The 24,461-nt window shown below is 44.6% G+C and overlaps 1 protein-coding gene across 1 annotated transcript in view; it reads left to right on the top strand.

Annotated features, from left to right (window-relative positions):
- Window positions 1-12,872, top strand: part of DTD1 (D-aminoacyl-tRNA deacylase 1) — a 30,389-nt gene extending 17,517 nt beyond the window's left edge. The window contains exon 4 of the mRNA XM_074864006.1: window positions 12,671-12,872. Within this exon, the coding sequence (XP_074720107.1) occupies window positions 12,671-12,858 (188 nt within the window). The 3' untranslated portion in view covers window positions 12,859-12,872. The remainder of the gene's footprint in view (window positions 1-12,670) is intronic.
- Window positions 12,873-24,461: the final 11,589 nt, after the last annotated feature.

Raw genomic sequence — 24,461 nt, 5'->3', positions numbered from 1 at the left:
CGAGGTCCTAATAAAAAAAACCAAAACTAGGCCTCGGATCAAAACCCGGACATCGAGTTAAAAATCAGGGATTATCCATTGGACACTAATTCGGTGGGTTTCCTCACCTTTATCTAAAGCCTCCCAGGCATATAAACCCCTAGATTTTACCAGGACCATAGACACAATGCCAACTAAGGGCAACTTCACCATGACAGGCTGGCCTACATATTGCTCAACCATGCCATTGGCTTGAGGGAAATATGGTGTATAAAACACCCACTCGATACCTTCCCCTCGTGCCCAGTCTTGCACCACTGCAGCTGTAAAATGTAACCCATTATCACTCTGAATACATTCAGAAATGGGCAAAATGCCAAACCATCCTCTTAAAACTCAGATTGTTTGGCCTCCAGTAGCTACATTAATAGCTGTAGCCATAGTTAGTCCCGATACCACCTCTACTCCCACCAAGATGTACCTTCTTCCATGAGATGGCTTTAAAGGACCAACATAATCAACTTGCCAGGTGCTCCAAAGTGCCTTACCTTCTTTAATATGTTGGGCTGGTGCTTGATTTGGATGGTTAATCTTAAGCCTCACTTGACATTGTGGACAAGCCATAAGAATTGCTTCACACATCTTCATTGGCACAGGCCATCCCCAGAACCGACACCCATAATAAAGATCTATTTTCCCTGAGTGACCTCGCTTAATTTGTAGCCACTCAACCAGCCGATCCCAATCTCCTTTGTCACTATTAACTACCCTAATTTGGGCCGAATGATCTACTTGTTGATTCCATTTTGCAGCAGGGGTTCCATCTCTTACATGGCCCTTTACCCACTCTGTATACCGCCGTTCAGCCTCCTTAAATGAAGTGGAAGAAAATAACAAAGGTCTAACCGGTCCTTGTGGTCCCTTCTGGAACACACCACAATAAGAGGCGTGTTCTGCAAATCCCCACTCCACTCTCAACGAATCCTGTAGATGTAAGGGCCCCAACTTCTGATAAGTTTTAAGTTCATCCTTTAAAACATTCAGGGCCTCTGTATACTGTAACGTCCAGTCCCATGCTCTATTTTTCCGAAGCAAATCATATAAAGGGCAGGCAGTTACCGAAGACCCTGGTATATGCTTCCTCCAATAACCCAACAGTTGCTGCAGTTCTACCTTATTACCTGGTATCTGTCCCTTCTCAATAACTGATAAAATATGATCAGGTACTACAATTGCTCCAGCCACCCACCAAGCTCCTAAAAGTTTAATTTCTTGTCTGGGACCTCAGCACTTAAAAGATGGAATATCTAACCCATTTTTAGTTAACAGGTCCCAAATAATCTCAACCACTTGTCCTACCTGTTCTTTAATATTTCCACCCACCAATATATCATCTATATACTGATATATATGAACACCCAACAGCATCTCCACTGTGAGAAACGCTCGGTTGCCAATTATCCATAGCTCAGACAGGATGCGGTGTGAAGCACTCTTTATTACGTTCTTGCAAGACCGGGCGCCCCCATCAAGTGAATGCACCTACCAGCCATCATGCAATGGTTTATATCCCTTTCTCCCAGCCGCCAGTTCCCTCCCCTGATTCCTCATTGGCTGAGTACTACAGGGTGTACAGACTTCCCGAACCGCCTACCGATACGCCACTTCATGTATGTGTTCGTACATCGCATGTTCATGGAAATGAACCTTGGCTTTCTCCAGGGCGGAGAAGTTAATATGCATGAGCTCATCACGCAAGCGTACTAAGATGGAAAAGTTCACCCCAAGTCTTTCGGTATCTGCATCCATCTAAAGCAGTTCCAAGTACTGGGTCATCACAGTTAACAAAAAGACCACTTGCCATCTAGCCCTAGGCCAGGGATTTCAATGGTTGTGAATTGCTCTTGTTGATTGCTTTGGTGAATCGCTCCTGCCCTTCCCATCAGGCTTATTATGTGAAAACAACATTCTTTCCCTTACATCTACCATATCAAGAAGCTTGGCCAAAGTATTATGAGCAATAGTGGGAGAACGTTTATACCCTTGTAGAAATCGATTGAAAGTATATTGAATCCCCTCCCAGGTAAAAGCAAACTGAGGCTTATCTTCATCTCTCAGAGGAATCGTAAAAAACATATCTTTAACATCTAAAGCAGCCATCCATAAATGAGCAGCTACCTGTATTGCTGCTACTACTGATGATATATTTGGGACAGCAGCTGTTAAAGGTGGAGTATTGCTGTTCAATCTCCGATAATCAATTGTTAACCGCTAATGCCCATCTGGCTTACGGACTGGCCAAACTAGAGAATTACAAGGGGAATGTGTTCGACTTATAATTCCTCCTTTTTCAAGATCATTAATCACCTCTAAAATACCCTGTTTAGCAGCAGTTGGCAGTGAACACTGTAAAACACAGGTCACTTTAGATTGTGGCAATAAAAGAGCAACCTTCAAAGTTTTTACATGAACAGTTCCTATACCCCTACCTCCAAAACTCCACACTCTGCCATCTGGCAAACACCACTGTTTACTTGCCAAAACATCAAACCCCAATATATTTCCTTTACAAGGATTTAAAGCCACTTCCAACACTGTCATCCTTTTTTTCCCTGGTAACCAAAATTGTGTTCTCACTAGGGGACATTTTTCTATTGCCCCTGTCACACCTACTATATTTGTAAATTTCCTCGATGGTTTAAGTTCTAACTCAGTGGCTTGTTGTCTATTTAAAACACTAACTTGAGCTCCTATGTCAATTGAAAACTCCTAACTTATCCGTTTAGGACCCACAGGAATATATATATAAGGTTCCTTATCAGCGGATCATTGGCAGGAATTCACCATGCGGAGTTGGCGGCCCGATCCCCAAACCGCAGCTACTAGTTTTTTTAACTCTCTCAACTCCCCCCTCGATACCACAAAAGGGTTAATTTTCCCTTCCTGAGGGAGTACAGTTACCTGTGTTTCCCTTTGTTTTCGAGTTTTCCCCTCCAGCAATTCCACCAACTTTAAGATATTATCAGTAGACCGCCCATGCAACCCGGCCCGGGACACCCCCAGTGCCAGTGCCTTCTGCCAAAGATCATTCCTTCCTGACTCATAAAATCAGCCTAACTTATGTCGGGGCAATTCAAACTCTCTACGAGCAGGCTGTTCAGCGGGGGAAGCTGTTCGACTAACTTGTCGAACCCTCCGATTTTCACCCCCACCCCCACTCAAATCAGTCCAGCCCATCTCTCTAAGGGACTGGATATGTATCTTTAAGGCATCTGGGAGCCCTCTGATGAGAGGTTTAAGGTGGCTGGGATCCACCGGCGCCGCAAGCGGAATTCCACACCGCCCCCTCTCATCCATCGCCTGAATACAAGCCGCCTTTTGTACTCCCTCCGACAGCTCCAACAGTCCCTTTACGCTCTCTATTGCTGCAAAGTAATCCTGCGCCTGAGTCAAGCAAGCACCTAATATGGTGCACATTTTTCCTTCATTTCTGCTTATCCACCAACTTCCCCGGCTCTGTTTCAACTTTCTCACAACTTCTACTGGGTCAAGCCGCCTCTCTTTTGCCCACTGTATCTCTAAAGGGGAAGGAGCACGACTATATTTCTGTAACAACTCCTCTATTGACATCCTGCCGACTACGCCAATTGTTACGGAGACTTCCAAATAAGCAACCCACCACCAATTTAAAAAAATAAATAGATTTATTTTTTTCATAAAACCACCAGTCAGCTCTCCGTAGATTACAGATCTGGATGTCCACAAGAGGAGAACAGAATAACTTTCTGGGGTTTAACAATAACCCAAAATACTTTACAAAGCCCCACTCCCCGGGGGTTTAACGACAACCCCAAACGCAAACTTCACTTCGTGGGTTTAACGAGAACCCAAAACGTAAAACAAAGCCTCACAGCCTAGGGGTTTAACGACAACTCCAAACGTAAACAAAACTTCACTACCTAGGGTTTAACGACAACCCAAAACGCTCTATCACTCACCTAGAAAGTGAGGGCTCTCAACCTCGAGGACCTGCTCAGGGCAGCGTCCCGACCCAAAGTACCTCGAGGAGTTTCCTTGGGCAGCGTCCTGACCCAAGGGGAGAGTCCTGACCGCAGCGTGCAGCTCCAGGGGACGAGCTCAAAATGGCTCCCCCAAGGGACTCCGTTTATACCCAGGCCGAATCTGACCTGTAGTCAGTAGCGGCTCCCATTGGTCAAAGGTCTCAACTACTGCGAGACCCTGAGAACAAAGACAGCCAAAAGCTGCCACGTTTCAACAACCAGGAAGCTCTGTTTTCACTGGGCGGATGCACCTGCCACACTTGCGAATAATGTATCCAAGGGTCCTTGCCGTTTAATTTAACAGCAGTATACGTTGTTAGTAAAATCTGATAAGGTCCCTTCCATTTCTCTTGTAGTGGATCAGAGGTCCATGATTTGAGGTAGACCCAATCTCCTGGCTGAAAGGAATGAACTGGTGAAACGAGATTTAATGATCTATTTATTACAACAGACTTATTTATTTCCTGTATAACTTTCCCCAGGAGAATCATGCATTTTGACAGATCATTTTCTCCCTGAATTTTCATTTCTCCAGGTAAACCTGGAATCTGATATGGCCTTCCATAAAGAAGTTCATATGGACTCAGTCGGTGTTTACCCCTTGGTTGAACTCTTATTCTCAGCAAAGCTGGGGGTAAAACCTGTGTCCAGTCCATTGAAGTTTCCTGACACAATTTGCTTATTTGTAATTTAAGGGTGTAATTCATTCTCTCTACTTTCCCACTTGCTTGTGGTCGATAGGGGGTATGTAAGTCCCAAGCAATATTTAATACACTTGATATTCTTGAGATGATAGATGCTATAAAATGAGGACCCCTATCTGGTGACATGCCTATTGGCACTCCAAATCTGGGAATTATTTCTTTTAGTAATATTTTTGCAACCTCCCGCGCTTTGTTGGTGCGGCAGGGAAAAGCTTCTGGCCATCCTGTGTATGTATCTACTAACACCAATAAGTATTTTAAACTTCTTTTTCTGGGTAATTCAGTAAAGTCAATTTGCCAATACTCTCCTGGAGCTCCCCCTTCTATCTCTTTTCCAAAGTGTATCTTATTCTGTGTTTTGGGATTGTTTTTACAACATATTTCACACCTCTCTGTAACTGACCTTATGGTTTCTACCATATTTCGGCCAATTATAAATTTCTGTAAATGTTTCAGAAGATTCTCAGTACCCCAATGAGCAGAGTTATGTTCCTTTTTTACCACCTCATATAATAAGGTGTATGGGACTACTACTAAACCTGAAGCTGTTACAGCCCACCCACTTTCTTTTCGGCTTCTAATTTTTCAATCAGTTTTAAATCTTGATTATCATATATCGGATGCTCAGGTAAATCTAACTGACGTTCTGGGACTAGTGCCTGAACTCCTATTGTGATACCTTTTCGTGCAGCCCGTTTGGCAGCTTCATCAGCCAGCCTATTTCCACGTTGCTGTTTGCTGTCTCCTGTCTGATGTGCCTTGCAATACATTACAGTGACCTCCGCAGGCAGCTGTACACTCTCAAGGAGCCTCAGGACTTCTTCCTTATGTTTGATTGCTGTTCCCTGTGATGTTAAAAGTTCTCTTTCTTTCCATATAGCTCCATGGGCATGGATTACTCCGAATACATATTTCGAGTCAGTCCAGATATTTACTTTCTTTTCTTTGCTCAGTTCTAATGCTCATCAGAGCAATTAGTTCAGCCTTTTGAGTGGATACGCTCGGTGACAATGGTTCAGCTTCTATGACATTGGTCACAGTAGTCACCGCATATCCGGATGCACACTGTCCATTTATAACAGAACTACTCCCATCTGTATATAGTTCTAAATCAGGATCAGGCAAAGGTGTATCTTTTAGATCTGTTCTGCTGGCATATACTTCTTCAATGGTTCGCAGACAGTCATGCTCCAATTCCTTTGCCTCTTTTAAATCACCAGACAGGAAGGTTGCAGGGTTTAATATAGTTGTTGTTTTTAAGGTTGTGTCATCCTGGTCTAGTAGGACAGCTTGGTATTTAAGCATTCGGCTCGGGTATAGCCAATGATTCCCTTTCTGCTCCAAAACTGAAATTACCATGTGGGGTACATATACAGTTATGTGCTGCCCTAGGGTAAACTTCCGAGCTTCTTGTATTAACATGACTGTTGCTGCTACTGCTCTCAGGCATCCTGGCCACCCCTGACTCATGGTATCTAGTTGCTTAGAGAAGTGAGCAACTGCTTGTCGTAAGGGCCCGAGAAATTGTGCCAGCACCCCTAAGGCTATTCCTTTCCTTTCATGCACAAACAGTTCAAAAGGCTTCTCAATATTTGGCAATGCTAGCGCTGGTGCTTTTAACAGCGATTGTTTTAGTTCTTTGAAGGACTGTCTTCCTTCTCTAGTCCATGCTAAACAGGAATCAGCAGAAGTTTTTAATATTTCATATAACGGTCTCACCATTAGTCCGTAGTCATCAATCCATAAGCGACACCAACCGGTCATCCCAAGGAAGGTCTGCAGTTCTCGGAGAGTCCTGTGTTCTGGGAGTTGACAGATGGCCTTCTTCCTTTCGGCTGACAGCTGCCGGTGTCCTTTAAAAAATCTCAAAGCCCAAATATATTACAGTCTCTTGGGCAATTTTGGCTTTTTCTCGCGACACCTGATACCCACTCATTCCCAGGAAATTCAGAAGGCTAATGGTTAACTGCAAACATTCTTCCCTGGATTCTCCAGCTATAAGGATGTCATCTACGTACTGTAGAACAAAGCCTTCCCGATTTTCTAGTCGCCAACCCTCAAGTTCTTTGGCAAGTTGATTTCCAAAAATCGTCAGACTGTTTTTAAATCCCTGTGGAAGCACTGTCCAAGTGTATTGGGTCTTTCTCCCGGTTTCTGGATTTTCCCATTCAAAGGCAAATAGGTCTTGGCTCTCTGGGGCCACGGGAATGCAGAAAAAGTCATCTTTTAAATCTAGTACAGAAAACCATCCTTGCTTATCTGTCAGTGTGGTCAGTAAAGTATAAGGATTTGCCACAACTGGATGGATATCCTGCACTGTTTGATTGATTGCCCTCAAATCCTGAACCATCCTATATGTTTTCCCATCTGCTTTCTTTACTGGCAATATTGGGGTATTGTATTTAGATTCACATTCTCTTATTAAGCCATGCGTTAAAAATTTTTGTATGAGAGGTAACAATCCCAATCTAGCTTCAGTCTTTAAGGGGTACTGTTTCAATCTTACCGGTGTAGAATCTGGTTTTACATCTATTTTCACAGGCTCGGCTATCTGGGACCTCCCCGGTACCTCTCCAGCCCAAACAAGAGGGATTACTGCTTCTTCTACTTCTTTTGGAATCTCTTCTTTATTTTCTTTATCTTTCTGCAACAAAAATATTGAAGCCTGGACATATTTAGATTCTGGTATTAATACTTCTACTTCTCCATTTTTGAATTTAATTTCGGCCTCCAATTTTTCTAGCAGGTCCCTGCCTATTAGAGGTTTTGGAGCTCCCGGTAAGTAGAGGAATTCATGTGTTACCCACTGTTTTCCAATTTTAAATTTTAATGGTTTGAAAAAGGGCCTCTGTTCAGCTTTTCCCGTTGCACCAATTATTTTTATCATATTATCCCCTAATTCATGATCTTTTGTATTTAAAACTGAAAAGGTTGCCCCTGTATCTATTAGGCACTCTACTGCCTCATTTCCCAGCTCAATTGTAACCAGAGGCTCTGCTGGGAGAGAGTGCTCCGGTCCCCTTCAGTCCTCTAATGTTACTATAGGTGCTGCTCCTTTGTTCTTCGCTAATGCTGGGCATTCTCTTTTCCAGTGTCCCCTTTCTTTACAATAGGCACACTGATTCATGCTCAGAGTATTCGGCAGTGCTCTTCCGCTTCCCCTGCTTTGTGTCCCACCTCTTGTGTTCACAAACCGTCCCCGATTCTTCTGAATATCATCCAAAACCGCTACTAACTTAGCATTAGTCTTCTGTGTCTCCTCCTCTCTATTTCGATATACCATCCATGCTACTTCCAGCATCTTTCCTAGATCTCTAGCCTCTATCCCCTGCAGTCTCTGCAGTTTTCACCTGATGTCGTCCGTGGCCTGTCCCATGAATAGGGAAGCCAGCTGTCCTGCCCCTTCCTCTGATTCAATTCTCAGAGTAGTATATTTTCTAGCCGCCTCTTTTAGCCGATTTAAAAATCAGTTGGAGATTCGTCCTTATTTTGCTTGATTTCATATAATTTAGACCAATTAACAGCTTTTGGAGTTGCGTGCCGTATCCCAAATATGACTAATTTTTGGTAACGTATAATCACTTCTCTATCATCTGGATTATTAGGATTCCAGTTTGGATCTACTAGGGGGAAGTGCTGTTCCACTCACCCCTGCAATGCGTTTGTGACTATTTGACCTTCCACATGTAATCGCACTGCCCTCCGAATCATTTCTCGCTCAGTGCTATCAAACAATACTTGTAGTATTGCCTCAATATCTTGCCAATCTGGATTTTGAGTTTTAACTATCATTTCAAATGCACTGGCGACTTTCTCCGGATCTTCTCTATAATTTCCAGCGGCTAGTTTCCAATTGTTTAAATCAGAAATTGAAAATGGAACTTTTATAAAGACCGGGCCGCTATTCCCAACTGCTTGCCGCAAGGGAGCTTGTAAAGGAGCTGGCAGCTCTGTTTTCTGTCTACTCCGAGTTCTTTCTGAAATAGGTGTGGAGCTTTCTGTTTCCACTGCCTCCTCTGACTCATCACTTCTTTCCTGCCTTGCTTCAGCCTGCCTGTCAGTTATTCGTAATCTCGGTGCAGTCAACAGGTCTAAATCTTCCTCTATCTCTTCCTGAGTCCAGTTTAAGCACCTCTGCCCTATACTACATGTGGAGCAGCACCTTTTTAATTCCGTCTTGCCCCTTTTGTCTTTTTCTAATGCCAGGACAAGGGGATCTGATGGGGCAAGATTAATTCCACACTCTTTCTGCCACTCTGGATGTTGCCGTAGTGTGAAAGACATATCAGCATACATTACTTCATCCCACTTTCTTTCCATTCTCAGAAAAAGCATTAGTTGTAGCAAGGTATCATAATTTAAAGTCCCGTTAATTGGCCATTTTTCCCCTTCATCCAGCTTATATAGTGGCCACCATTGATTACAATATTTTATCAAATCCTCCTTTTTGGGAGAACCCCCGGTACCTCCAATATGCCTCCAATGCCGTAATATACAGCCTAAGGGGGATTTCTTTACTATTCCACCCGTAGAACTTCCAGCCCCCATTGTACAGAGCAAATAAGATATATATCAGTATAGCAGCAAGAAAATGTGTATACACAATAGCAGCAAAAGTATACGCGTGTATCGAATACAATATTTAAATAATTAAATCAACAATCACTTCGTCCGTCTCTGGCTGCACCTCTTGCGAGATAACAGAACTGCGGATCAGGACTCCGCACTCGCTTCGTACGTAATTGTACGTCTCACGTCTCACACACCACTCACACAATCACACAAGTTTGAGAGCTAAAGACAGTTGTTTCACAGCAGCTGCTTAAACAAACCAAACAAAGTTCACTTCTTACAAAGTTACCAAATACACCAAACAACCAGAGCATATGCTAAGGAGCTATATTCCCCTTGTGGGCCCGTTCGGGGCGCCCCCCCCCCTCCCCGTTTATTCTGCACAGCTATGCACCTGCCACTTATAAGCAGGAAACCAGAAAAACAGAAAATTTTAAAATCCTGAAAGAATGCCTTTACTTACAATTTGAAGTTCTTACTTCTGGCCCTTCAGTCCAGGGATCAGGGTCCCTCTCCGAGAAATCCCGGTGCTGGCTGAGGTTCCGTGATCCCAGGATCTGTAGAGCTTCAGAAGCAGAGTCCCATCTGGGTCGCCAAAACTGATACCGTAAAAGTCGGTCGGAGAAGAACTCTCTAAAACTCAGAAGTCAGAGTGTTAGAAAGCAGGCATTCTTTATTTCAGCGCTGGGTGCATGGGGGATCTCTCCACCAAACATGCACACCTTAAGCCAGTGAAACCCCGACTTAAATGCAGGTATCTCATACATATCCACGAGGTCTTACAATACAAACATACATATTCATAATGATGTGTAATTAGTCCTAGAATTTTCTGTATTAACAGTCTCTTCCGTCTTGTCTGAGACGTGATGGGTATCCTTGAGATTGATGTCATCCGCTTATCAACATTGTCATGCTTTCCTCCATCTTATCGAAACGTGATATGATGCGCATCCTTGATCGGTGCCATCTTCCTTGGTTCTCGGTTTGATGTGTGATGCATATCCTTGAATGGGGAGTCATCCTTTGGGTTGCAAATCACAGGTGCCCCTCGTCTGCAGCGGCGGGGGGTGCAGGTGTCCTCCATCTCCGGGTATGCAGATGTCCTCCATCTCCAGGTGTCAGAGGCCCCAGTCCTTTGTCCTTGTTTTACAATTCAGAAATGCCTTGCTTTTACAGCTCAGAGATGCCTTGCTTTTACAGCTTAAAGGAATTTTAGTTTGAAGTACAATTTAAGTTTACTATAGCTAACTATTTTACAGTTATGCTTAACTTTCTTAATATATCTATATCACTGCCACCTCCTCTGTGGGGCATAAAATGTCTGAGGAGTGCAGCTGGTAAAATTGTGCAGCTTTTTGTTCAGGGAATCAGAGTCCTTTTCATAGAATTACTTCCTTGAATCATGCTCTTGCCCCCTTCCCATTGGTGTTTGTGTTGCTGTGACTCTTTAGTGATCAGTCCAGGAACCTTTTTGTTGGCTGCTGGACTACTGGCAGCAGACTCTTGTGCAGTGCTATAGTTTTTGGCTTTGCCAGAGCTTGTATCTGTAGTTCATGGTGTGGCTTCTGGCATACAGCCTTTGGAAAAGCAATTGGGCAGTAGATCTGTTGTGATATGGCCCATTGTCGCAGTAGAGACAGACATGACAACAAAAAACTGGTGCAAGCAATGTCTCTCTTTTTATTATTCACATTCTTCTTATATATCCTCATTACAATACCGTGTGCTCTTTTTATTGGTCATAAAGTTGTTTCTCAACATTACTATTGGCTAGTTCTTTTTCTTCCTTGTGCTCTATGTAGACGTGCAGAGCTGCAGCTTCTTTGTGCTGTTTCTCAGCTCACAGTTTCTCTTATCTTGCTTGTTCAGCTCTTCTTGGGACTTTCCGGCCCCTCACGGATACACTGGAATTTCATCAAGGCTAAATTCTTCTTCAGTCAGGCTGGTGGCAGACCCGCTGCCTCCCCTTACAGCCCATATGTGTTGGACAGGCCTGAACATGCCTTTTCTCTTTCCTTTTTCTTTTAAACAAAAATCAGACTTCTCTCTGACTTACAAGATGTGACAGGGAAAGACTGAAAACTCTTTGAGAGCTCTTTGTCCCCAGTAACATGTTCATGGAGAATCAGGACAGTTTGGTTTTACCTCTGTTCAGTCAGGGACATCATATGTTGCCATGGAAAGCTGCTGTGTAGCTAAACAAAGTCTCATGTAAATATTCGCAGTGGGTGGTTGCTCCACTGAAGTTTGAGCCTATGGCTTTTGTCATGTTCTTGCTCACCATCTGAGGTGTGTTGCTGGGCAGGCTCCAGGCTTGCCTTCCTGGTAAGTGAGACTGTTCCAGTCTTTAGCTAACTGCTGTCTGCTTGCTGCAGTACACCTTTTTATCTTCCAAGCATTTGTACTGATATGGTAGTGTCTGTTCTTGTTGCTGTCCCTAGAAGAAGGTCTAGGTTGCAGGACAGGAGAAAAGAATATGTGGTAGTGAGCAGTCAAGTAGGCTTAGCCACGGGTGGGATGAGTTTGAGGAGTAGAAAGCTGGACTAGAAAAAATGGAGCAAGGAAGTTTGCACAAGGAAGAATGAGATGTGAGGAGAAGACAGCATATAAAGGGATGGCTTTTGTAGACTCTACAAGATAAAAATGTCATGGGTCTGTTGTGATCGAAACTTCTCAAATGCTTACCAAAAATGTGGTTTGTGCATCAGCTGGTGTGCTAATAAATGCCATTGATGACAAATGACATAGACATTTCTGATTTCAGAAGTCTGTTCCTGTGAAGTAGATAGGGTTGAGGGAGTAAACACTGTCTTTTTTTCTGCCCTTATTGCCAAACTCTGTCAAAGAACAGCCTAGGTTACAAACAGGAATGTAGAAATTGCTGTAGCAGATTGGGGCTGAGCTGCACACCAATGTCCCCTGCTCTAGAGCATTCAATGTCAAATGCCTCAGAGTAGGCTTCAGGTCTTTTTATGTTTTGCCTATATATGAGATTTCTTCAAAACATCAACTGATTAGCTGGACTGGATCCTTAGGTTTAGCTCTTCCATCCTTTAAAATTTCATCTCCTGCTTGTGAGAACTATCCTGAACTGCGAGCACCTTGGTTATCTGTAGACTTGGTTTGTTTTGGGGACATTTCTGTACTTAGCTCTATCATCTCTGAATGTCAGACCACATAGCTGGGTGCACACAGACTGTTTTTCTCTTCGTAGTTTTTTGCAGTTTGTTAGTTGGCTGTCCTTTTATGTACTTTTTTTTTTGTTTTGTTTTAGTAGCACATTTGGTAAAGATTTTGGTATGTGTTTTCCTTCCAAGAGTCCTCAGCACTTCTTGTCTCTTCCCTTTCCAGATGGCAAGTTTGGTGCCTACATGCAGGTACACATCCAGAATGATGGTCCTGTAACAATAGAGTTGGAGTCCCCGGCTGCCACTGTTGACCCTAAACAGGTAAGCGAGCCAGAAGGTCTGTCAGGAAAGGATGGATGTATAGGGTGTGCCTCCTCCAGCTTTTTACAGTTTATTCTTGCTCATCATTAAACCTGCTGTTTAATCATGACTCATTAATTATGTTTTTAATGTGTCTGGACCCCCCCCCCCACCTTTTTTTTTTTTTTAGTCAATTTTCTTGATATTTAAGGAGCTTTTGCATGTAGGTGGCTGGATAGAACTGAAGAGCTGTCTCTTTGTCAGAAACAAGAGAACAGCAAATTTAAGTCCTGAATTTAAGTCTGGAGTGGAGAGTTAGCTCTGCTGAAGAACAGCACAAACTATGCTGAAAACTGAATGCAATGATGAGGTTTTATCATCCTCTAAACACAACAGTGACCAACTCTTCCAGGCTGAAAGAGAAGGGGGAGGGATTGTTATGATCAGCTGTGCTTCAGCAAGGCCATACCAACCCTAATTGTATAACACTTCACTTAACCTTGTTAAAATCGTTATTGTAGTTTATAAGAAGGGCATGAGGAAACAACCGGAAAACTACAAACCTGTTCATCTAACCTCAGTACCTGGAAAAATTATGGAGATGATTTTACTGGGTGCTATTGAAAGGCATTTAAAGGACAATGCAATCATCAAGCACAGTCAACACGGGTTCATAAAGGGAAAGTCCTGTCTAACTGATTTGATACCCTTCTACAATAAGGTCACCTGCCTAGTGGATGAACGGAAGGCAGTAGATGCAGTTTTTCTGGATTTTAGTGAGGCTTTTGATACTGTTCCTCACTGCATCCTTCTCAACAAGTCATCCAACTGTGAGGTGAGCAGGTACACAGTGCACTGGGTGAAGAACTGTCTGAAGGGCAGAGCTTAAAGGGTTGTAGTAAATGAGGCTACATCTGGCTGGTGACCGGTCACCAGCAGTGTTCCTCAGGGCTCAATTTTAGGGCCAGTTCTGTTCAATATATTTATCAACGATCTGGCTGCAGGAGTTGAAAGCACTGTTAGCAAGTTTGCTGGCAATGCCAAACTGGGAGGTGCTGTTGACTCCCTTGAGGGACAGGGACCCTTGCAGAGGGGTCTAGATAGATTGGAGCATTGGGCTATTATTAATGGGATGAAATTTAACAAGTAAAAATGCCATATTCTGCACCTAGGATAGAGTAATGCTGGGCATAAGTATAAATTGGTACAGGAGTGGCTGGAAAGCAGACCTGTAGAAAGGGATCTGGGGGTGCTGGTTGGTCAGCAGTAGTACCCTGGCACCCAGTAGGGCAAACAGCATCCTGGGGTGCTTCAAACACAGCATAAACAGCCGGTCAAAAGAGGGGATTGTCCTGCTGTATTTAGTGTTGGTGAGGCCTCACCTTGAGTGCTGCGTGCAGTTCTGGGCCCCACAGTTTGGGAAGGATGTGAAGGTACTCAGAATGTGTCCAGAGCAGGGCAACAAAGCTGGTGGCAGGGCTGGAAGGCATGTCTTCTGAGGAGCAGCTGAGAAATTTAGGCTTGTCTAGTTTGGAGAGAAGGAGGCTGAGGGGTGACTTCATTGCTCTCTACAGCTTCCTGAGGAGGGGAGGTGGAAAGAGAGGTGCTGATCTCTTCTCCTTGGGATCCAGTGATAGGATGTGTGGGACTGGTTCAAAGCTGCACCAGAGGAGGTTTAGACTGGACATCAGAAAGAACTTCTATGCCATTCTATGCCCTTCAATGCTCTTCTGTGCCCTCCTGTGCCCTTCTGTGCCCTTCTATTGCATTCTGTGCCCTTCTGTGCCCTTCTGTGCCCTTCTATTGGCTTCTATGCCCTTCTATGCCCTTCTATTGTTTTCTATGCCTTTCTATTCCCTTCTGTGCCCTTCTGTGCCCTTCTATTGGCTTCTATGCCCTTCTATGCCCTTCTATGCCCTTCTGTTGGCTTCTATGCCCTTCTATGCGCTTCTATGCCCTTCTATTGCCTTCTGTGCGGTTCTATTGCCTTCTATGCGGTTCTATTGGCTTCTATGCCCTTCTACGCCCTTCTATGCCCTTCTATGCCCTTCTATTGGCTTCTATTGTCTTCTATGTCCTTCTCTGCCCTTCTATGCCCTTCTATACCCTTCTATACCCTTCTTTGACCTTCTATTGTCTTCTATGCCCTTCTACTGTCTTCTATGCCCTTCTATGGTCTTCTGTGCCCTTCTATGCCCTTCTATGCCCTTCCATGCCCTTCTATGCCCTTCTATGCCCTTCTATGCCCTTCTTTGGCCTTCTATTGTCTTCTTTGGCCTTTAATTGTCTTCTATGCCCTTCTATGCCCTTCTTTGCCCTTCTGTTGTCTTCTATGCCCTTTTATTGCCTTCTATGCCCTTCTATGCCCTTCTATTGGCTTCTATGCCCTTCTATGCCGGTCTATGCCCTTCTATTGGCTTCTATGCCATTTTATTGTCTTCTATGCCCTTCTATGCCCTTCTATTGGCTTCTATGCCCTTCTATGCCCTTCTATGCCGTTCTATGCCCTTCTATTGGCTTCTATGCCCTTCTATTGGCTTCTATGCCCTTCCATGCCCTTCCATGCATTCTATGCCCTTGTATGCCCTTCTATGCCCTTCTTTGGCTTTGTATTGTCTTCTATGCCCTTCTGTTGTCTTCTATGCCCTTCTATGCCCTTCTATGCCCTTCCATGCCCTTCTATGCCCTTCTATGCCCTTCTGTGCTCTTCTATGCCCTTCTATGCCCTTGTATTGGCTTCTATGCCCTTCTATGCCCTTGTATTGGCTTCTGTGCCCTTCTATGCTCTGCTATTGGCTTCTATGCCCTTCTATTGTCTTCTGTGCCCTTCTATGCCCTTTTATTGGCTCCTATGCCGTTCTATGCCCTTCTATTGGCTTCTATGCCCTTCTATTGTTTTCTATGCCCTTCTATGCCCTTCTATGCCCTTCTATGCCCTTCTATGCTCTTCTATTGCCTTCTATGCCCTTCTATGCCCTTCCATGCCCTTCTATTGTCTTCTATGCCCTTCTATTGACTTCTATGCCCTTCTATGCCCTTCTATGCGCTTCTATGGGCTTCTAAGAACTTCTATGGGTTTCTATGCCCTTCTATTGGCTTCTATGCCCTTCTATTGGTTTCTATGCCCTTCTATGCACTTCTATGCCCTGCTATGCCCTTCTATTGGCTTCTATGCCCTTCTATGCCCTTCTATGCCATTCTATGCCCTTCTATTGCCTTCTATGCCCTTCTGTTGGCTTCTATGCCCTTCTAATGGCTTCTATGCCCTTCTGTTGTCTTCCATGCCCTTCTATGCCCTTGTATGCCCTTCTATGCCCTTCTATGCCCTTCTATTGGCTTCTGTGCCCTTCTATGCCTTTCTATTGGCTTATGTGCCCTTCTATGCCCTGCTATTGGCTTCTATGCCCTTCTATGCCCTTCTATTTGTTTCTGTGCCCTTCTATACCCTTCTATTGGCTTTTATGCCCTTCTATGCCCTTCTATTGTCTTCTATGGCCTTCTACTGGCTTCTATGCCCTTGTATTGGCTTCTATGCCCTTCTACTAGGTTCTATGCCCTTCTATGCCCTTCTATTGGCTTCTATGACATTCTATTGACTTCTATGCCCTTCGATTGGCTTCTGTGCCCTTCTATGCCCTGCTATTGGTTTCTATGCCCTTCTATGCCCTTCTATGCCCTTCTATTGTCTTCTATTGGCTTCTGTTGGCGTCTATGCCCTTCTATGCCCTTCTATGCCTTTCTTTGCCCTTCTGTTGTCTTCTATGCCCTTCTATTGTCGTCTATGCCCTTCTATGCCCTTCTATTGTCTTCTATGCCCTTTTATGCCCTTCTATTGGCTTCTATGCCCTTCTATGCCCTTCTATGCCGTTCTATGCCCTTCTACTGGCTTCTATGCCCTTCTGTTGGCTTATATGCCCTTCTATTGTCTTCTATGCCCTTCCATGCCCTTCTATGCCCTTCTATGCCCTTCTATGCCCTTCTGTGCCCTTCTATGCCCTTCTAAGCCCTTCCATGCCCTCCTATGCCCTTCTAAGCCCTTCCATGCCCTCCTATGCCCTTCTATGCCCTTCTATTGGCTTCTATGCACTTCTATGCCCTTCTATTGGCTTCTGTGCCCTTCTATGCTCTGCTATTGGCTTCTATGCCCTTCTATTGTCTTCTGTGCCCTTCTATGCCCTTCTATGCCCTTCTATTGGCTTCTATGCCCTTTTATTGGCTCCTATGCCCTTCTATGCGCTTCTATTGGCTTCTATGGCTTTCTATGAGCTTCTAGGCCCTTCTATGCCCTTCTTTGGCCTTCTTTTGGCTTCTATGCCCTTCTATGCCCTTCTATGCCATTCTATGCCCTTCTATTGGCTTCTATGCCCTTCTGTTGGCTTCTATGCCCTTCCATGCCCTTCTATGCCCTTGTATGCCCTTCTGTGCCCTTCTTTGGCTTTGTATTGTCTTCTATGCCCTTCTGTTGTCTTCTATGCCCTTCTATGCCCTTCTATGCCCTTCTAAGCCCTTCTATTGGCTTCTGTGCCCTTCTATGCTCTGCTATTGGCTTCTATGCCCTTCTATTGTCTTCTGTGCCCTTCTATGACCTTTTATTGGCTCCTATGCCCTTCTATGCCCTTCTGTTGGCTTCTATGCCCTTCTATTGTTTTCTATGCCCTTCTATGCTCTTCTATGCCCGTCTATTGGATTCTATGCCCTTCTATTGGCTTCTATGCCCTTCTATGCCCTTCGATTGGCTTCTGTGCCCTTCTATGCCCTGCTATTGGCTTCTATGCCCTTCTATGCCCTTCTATGCCCTTCTGTGGACTTCTATGCCCTTTTATTGGCTTCTATGCCCTTGTATTGGCTTGTATTCCCATCTATGCCCTTCTATGCCCTGCTATGCCCTTCTGTTGGCTCCTATGCCCTTCTATGCCCTTCTATTGTCTTCTATTGGCTTCTATTGGCGTCTATGCCCTTCCATGCCCTTCTATGCCCTTCTATGCCCTTCTATTGGCTTCTATGCCCTTTTATTGGCTCCTATGCCCTTCTATGCGTTTCTATTGGGTTCTATGCCCTTCTATGCGCTTCTAGGCCCTTCTATGCCCTTCTTTGGCCTTCTATTGTCTTCTTTGGACTTCTATTGTCTTCTATGCCCTTCGATGCCCTTCTGTGCCCTTCTATGCCCTTCTATGCCCTTCTATGCCCTGCTATTGGCTTCTATGCCCTTCTATGCCCTTCTATTGTTTTCTGTGCCCTTCTATGCCCCTGTATTGGCTTCTATGCCCTTCTATGCTCTTCTATTGGCTTATATGCACTTCTGTTGTCTTCTATGCCCTACTATTATCTTCTATCCACTTCTATGCCCTTCTATGCACTTCTATGCCCTTCTACTGGCTTCTATGCCATTTTATTGGCTTCTTCGCCCTTCTATTAGGTTCTATGCCCTTCTATGCCCCTCTATTGTTTTCTATGCCCTTCTATGCCCTTCTATTGTCTTCTATGACATTCTATTGGCTTCTATGCCCTTTGATTGGCTTCTATGCCCTCATATGCCCTTCTATGCCCTTCTATGCCCTTCTGTGGACTTCTATGCCCTTCTATTGGCTTCTATGCCCTTTTATTGGCTTCTATGCCATTCTATGCCCTTCTATTGTCTTCTATTGGCATCTATTGGCATCTATGCCCTTCTATGCCCTTCTATGCCCTTCTTTGCCCTTCTGTTGTCTTCTATGCCCTTTTATTGTCTTCTATGCCCTTCTATGCCCTTCTATTGGCTTCTATGCCCTTCTATGCCCTTCTATGCCGGTCTATGCCCTTCTATTGGCTTCTATGCCATTTTATTGTCTTCTATGCCCTTCTATGCCCTTCTATTGGCTTCTATGCCCTTCTATGCCCTTCTATGCCGTTCTATGCCCTTCTATTGGCTTCTATGCCCTTCTATTGTCTTCTATGCCCTTCCTTGCCCTTCCATGCCCTTCTATGGCCTTGTATGCCCTTCTATGCCCTTCTTTGGCTTTGTATTGTCTTCTATGCCCTTCTGTTGTCTTCTATGCCCTTCTATGCCCTTCTATGCCCTTCCATGCCCTTCTATGCCCTTCTATGCCCTTCTATGCCCTTCTTTGGCCTTCTATTGTCTTCTTTGGCCTTTAATTGTCTTCTATGCCCTTCTATGCCCTTCTTTGCCCTTCTATTGGCTTCTATGCCCTTCTATGCCCTTCTATGCCGGTCTATGCCCTTCTATTGGCTTCGATGCCATTTTATTGTCTTCTTTGCCCTTCTATGCCCTTCTATTGGCTTCTATGCCCTTCTATGCCCTTCTATGCCGTTCTATGCCCCTCTATTGGCTTGTATGCCCTTCTATTGGCCTCTATGCCCTTCCATGCCCTTCCATGCATTCTATGCCCTTGTATGCCCTTCTATGCCCTTCTTTGGCTTTGTATGGTCTTCTATGCCCTTCTGTTGTCTTCTATGCCCTTCTATGCCCTTCCATGCCCTTCTATGCCCTTCTATGCCCTTCTGTGCTCTTCTGTGCCCTTCTATGCCCTTGTATTGGCTTCTATGCCCTTCTATGCCCTTGTATTGGCTTCTGTGCCCTTCTATGCTCTGCTATTGGCTTCTATGCCCTTCTATTGTCTTCTGTGCCCTTCTATGCCCTTTTATTGGCTCCTATGCCGTTCTATGCCCTTCTATTGGCTTCTATGCCCTTCTATTGTTTTCTATGCCCTTCTATGCCCTTCTATGCCCTTCTGTGCCCTTCTATGCCCTTCTAAGCCCTTCCATGCCCTCCTATGCCCTTCTAAGCCCTTCCATGCCCTCCTATGCCCTTCTATGCCCTTCTATTGGCTTCTATGCACTTCTATGCCCTTCTATTGGCTTCTGTGCCCTTCTATGCTCTGCTATTGGCTTCTATGCCCTTCTATTGTCTTCTGTGCCCTTCTATGCCCTTCTATGCCCTTCTATTGGCTTCTATGCCCTTTTATTGGCTCCTATGCCCTTCTATGCGTTTCTATTGGCTTCTATGCCCTTCTATGCGCTTCTAGGCCCTTCTATGCCCTTCTTTGGCCTTCTATTGTCTTCTTTGGCCTTCTATTGTCTTCTATGCCCTTCTATGCCCTTCTGTGCCTTCTATGCCCTTCTATGCCCTTCTATGCCCTGCTATTGGCTTCTATGCCCTTCTATGCCCTTCTATTGACTTCTATGCCCTTCTATGCCCTTCTGTGCCCTTCTATGCCCTTCTATGCCCTTCTATGCCCTTCTATTGGCTTCTATGTCATTCTATGCCCTGCTATTGTCTTCTATGCCCTGCTATGGCCTTCTATGCCCTTCTACGCCCTTCTATGCCCTTCTATTGTCTTGTATTGGCTTCTATTGGCTTCTATTGGCTTCTAGGCCCTTCTATGCCCTTCCATGCCCTTCTATTGTCTTGTATGCCCTTGTATTGTCGTCTATGCCCTTTTATTGTCTTCTATGCTCTTTTATTGGCTTCTATGCCCTTCTATGCTCTTCTATTGGCTTGTATGCCCTTCCATTCCCCTCCATGCCCTTCTATGCCCTTCTATGTCCTTCTATGCCCTTCTATGCCCTTCTATGCCCTTCTATACCCTTCTATGCCCTTCTATGCCCTTCTTTGGCCTTCTATTGTCTTCTATGCCCTTTTATTGTCTTCTATGCCCTTCTATGGCCTTCTATGCAATTCCATGACCTTTTATGTCCTTCTATGCCCTTCTGTGACCTTCTGTGCCCTTCTATCCCCTTCTATTGTCTTCTATGCCCTTCTATTGGCTTCTATGCCCTTCTATTGGCTTCTCTGCCCTTCTATGCCCTTCTATTGGCTTCTATGCCCTTTTATTGTCTTCTATACCCTTGTATGCCCTTGTATGCCCTTCTATGCCCTTCTATGGGCTTCTAAGATCTTCTATGGGCTTCTATGCCGTTCTATGGGCTTTTCTGTCCTTCTCTTGGCTTCTATGCCCTTCTGTGCCCTTCTGTGGGCTTCTATGAGCTTTTATTGGGTTTTATGGGCTTCTATGGGCATCTATGGGCTTCTATGCCCTTCTATGCCCTTCTATGCCCTTCCATGCCCTTCTATGCCCTTCTGTGTGCTTCTATGCACTTCTGTGGGCTTCTATGCCCTTCTATGCCCTTGTATTGGCTTCTATGCCCTTCTATTGGCTTCTGTGCCCTTCTGTGTCCTGCGATTGGCTTCTATACCATTCTATGCCCTTCTATTGGCTTCTGTGCCCTTCTATGCCCTTTTATTGGCTTCTATGCCCTTCTATTGCCTTCTATTCCCTTCCATGCCCTTCTATTAGGTTCTATGCCCTTGTCTGACTTTCTATTGTTTTCTATGCCCTTCTATGCCCTTCTATGCCTTTCTATGCCCTTCGATGCCCTTCTATTGTCTTCTAGGCCCTTCTATTGGCTTCTTTGCCCTTATATGCCCTTCTATGCCCTGCTATGGCCTTCTATGCCCTTCTATGCCCTTCTATTGTCTTGTATTGGCTTCTCTTGGCCTCTATTGGCTTCTAGGCCCTTCTATGCCCTTCTATTTTCATCTATGCCCTTTTATTGTCTTCTATGCTCTTTTATTGTCTTCTATGCCCTTCTATGCTCTTCTATTTGCTTGTATGCCCTTCCATGCCCCTCCATGCCCTTCTATGCCCTTCTATGCCCTTCTATGCCCTTCTATACCCTTCTATGCCCTTCTATGCCCTTCTTTGTCCTTCTATTGTCTTCTATGCCCTTTTATTGTCTTGTATGCCCTTCTATGCTCTTCTATGTCCTTCTATGCCCTTCTATTGGCTTCTATGCCCTTCTAATGTCTTCTATGCCCTTTAATTGGCTTCTGTGCCCTTCTATTGGCTTCTATGCCCATCTATGCCCTTCTATTGCCTTCTATGCCCTTCTATGCCATTCTATGCCCTTCTATGCCCTTCTATTGGCTTCTATGCCCTTCTAATGTCTTCTATGCCCTTCTATTGGCTTCTGTGCCGTTCTATGCTCTGCTATTGGCTTCTATGCCCTTCCGTTGGCTTCTGTGCCCTTCTATGCCCTTCTATTGGCTTCTACGCCCTTTTATTGGCTTCTATTCCCTTCCATGCCCTTCTATTGGCTTCTATGCCCTTCTATGCCCTTCTATTGGCTTCTGTGCCCTTTTATGCCCTGCTATTGGCTTCTATGCCATTCTATGCCCTTCTATTGGCTTCTATGCACTTCTGTTGTCTTCTATGCCCTACTATTGTCTTCTATGCACTTCTATGCCCTTCTATGCACTTCTATGCTCTTCTATGCCCTTCTATGCCCTTCTTTGGCCTTCTATTGTCTTCTATGGCCTTTTATTGTCTTCTATGCCCTTCTATGGCCTTCTATGCACTTCCATGCCCTTCTATGTCCTTCTATGCCCTTCTGTGACCTTCTATGCCCTTCTATCCCCTTCTATTGTCTTCTATGCCCTTCTATTGGCTTCTATGCCCTTCTATTGGCTTCTCTGCCCTTCTATGCCCTTCTATTGGCTTCTATGCCCTTTTATTGTCTTCTATACCCTTGTATGCCCTTGTATGCCCTTGTATGCCCTTCTATGGGCTTCTAAGATCTTCTATGGGCTTCTATGCCGTTCTATGGGCTTTTCTGTCCTTCTCTTGGCTTCTATGCCCTTCTGTGCCCTTCTGTGGGCTTCTATGAGCTTTTATTGGGTTTTATGGGCTTCTATGGGCATCTATGGGCTTCTATGCCCTTCTATGCCCTTCTATTCACTTGTATGCCCTTCTATTGTCTTCTATGCCCTTCTATTGTCTTCTGTGCCCTTTTGTTGTCCTCTATGCCCTTCTATGCCATTCTGTTGTCTTCTATGACCTTCTGTTGTCCTCTATGCCTACTATTGTCTTCTATGGACTTCTATGCCCTTTTATGTACTTCTATGCCCTTGTACTGGCTTCTATGCTCTGCTATTAGATTCTATGCCCTTCTATGCCCTTTAATTGTTTTCTATGCTCTTCTATGCCCTTCTATTTTCTTCTATGCCCTTCTATTGTCTTCTATGCCCTTCTATGCCCTGCTATGCCCTTCTATGCACTTCTATGCCCTTCTATGCCCTGCTATGCCCTTCTGTGCCCTTCTATGCCCTTCTATGCCCTTCTGTGGTCTTCTAAGCCTTTCTATGCCGTTGTATGGGCTTCTATGCCCTTCTATGAGCTTCTATGCCCTTCTGTTGGCTTCCATGACCTTCTATGCCCTTCTATGCCCTTCTATGCGCTTCTATGAGCTTTTATTGGCGTCTATGGGCTTCTATGGGCATCTATGGGCTTCTATGCCCTTCTATGCCCTTCTATGCCCTTCTATGCCCTTCCATGCCCTTCTATGCCCTTCTATTGGCTTCTACGTCCTTCTATTGTTTTCTATGCCCTTGTATTGGCTTCTATGCCATTCTATGCCCTGCTATTGTTTTCTATTGTCTTCTATTGTATTCTAGTGTCTTCTATGCTCTTCTATGCCCTTCTATTCCCTTCCATGCTCTTCTATTAGCTTCTATACCCTTCTATTGGCGTCGATGTATTTCTATTGGCTTCTATGCTCTTCTATTGCCTTCTGTGCCCTTGTATTGGCTTCTATGCCATTCTATGGCCTTCTGTTTTCTTCTATGCCCTTCTATTGCCTTCTATGACCTTCTATGCGCTTCTATGCCCTTCTATGCCCTTCCATTCCCTTCTATGCGCTTCTATTGGCTTCTATGCCCTTCTAATATCTTCTATGCCCTTCTATTGGCTTCTATGCCCTTCTATTGGCTTCTATGCCGTTGTATTGGCTTCTATTGGCTTCTATGCCCTTCTATTGGCTTCTATACCCTTCTATGCCCTTCTTAGCCCTTCTATGCCCTTCTATGGGCTTCTGTGCCCTTCTATTGGCTTCTATGCCCTTCTATGACCTTCTGTGGGCTTCTATGCCCTTCTATTGGCTTCTATACCCTTTTATTGGTTCTATGCCCTTCTATTGGCTTATATGCCCTTTTATTGGCTTCTATGCACTTCTATGCCGTTGTATTGTGTTCTATGACCTTCTATGCCCCTCTATTGGCTTCTATGCCCTTCTAAGCCCTTCTATGCCCTTCTATGCCCTGCTATGCCCTTCTCTGGTCTTCTAAGCCCTTCTATGCCCTTCTATGTGCTTCTATGCCCTTTTGTGGGCTTCTATGCCCTTCTATGCCCTACTATGCCCTTCTATTGGCTTCTATGCCCTTCTATGACCTTCTATTTTCTTCTGTGCCCTTCTATGTCCTGCTTTTGGCTTCTATACCCTTCTATGCCCTTCTATTGGCTTCTGTGCCCTTGTATGCCCTTCTATTGTGTTCTATGCTGTTCTATTGGCTTCTATTCCCTTCCATGCCCTTCTATTGGCTTCTATGCCCTTCTATGCCCTTTTATTTGCTTCTGTGCCCTTTTATGCCCTGCTATTGGCTTCTATGTCCTTCTATTGGCTTCTATGACCTTCTGTTAGGTTCTATGCCCTTCTATGTCCTTCTATTGTTTTCTATGCCCTTATATGCCCTTCTATTGGCTTCTATGTCCTTCTATTGGCTTCTATGCCATTCTATGCCCTTCGATTTGCTTCTGTGCCCTTCTATGCCCTGCTATTGGCTTCTATGCCCTTCTATGCCCTTCTAGGCTTTTCTATGGCCTTCTATGCCCTTCTATTTTATTCTATGTCCTTCTCTTTGCTTCTATGCCCTTGTATTGGCT

The sequence above is a fragment of the Strix uralensis genome, chromosome 3 (assembly GCF_047716275.1).
Source record: "Strix uralensis isolate ZFMK-TIS-50842 chromosome 3, bStrUra1, whole genome shotgun sequence".
Lineage (NCBI taxonomy): Eukaryota > Metazoa > Chordata > Aves > Strigiformes > Strigidae > Strix > Strix uralensis.
The sequence above is the reverse complement of the archived record's forward strand: the minus strand, read 5'-3'. Positions and strand labels throughout refer to the sequence as shown.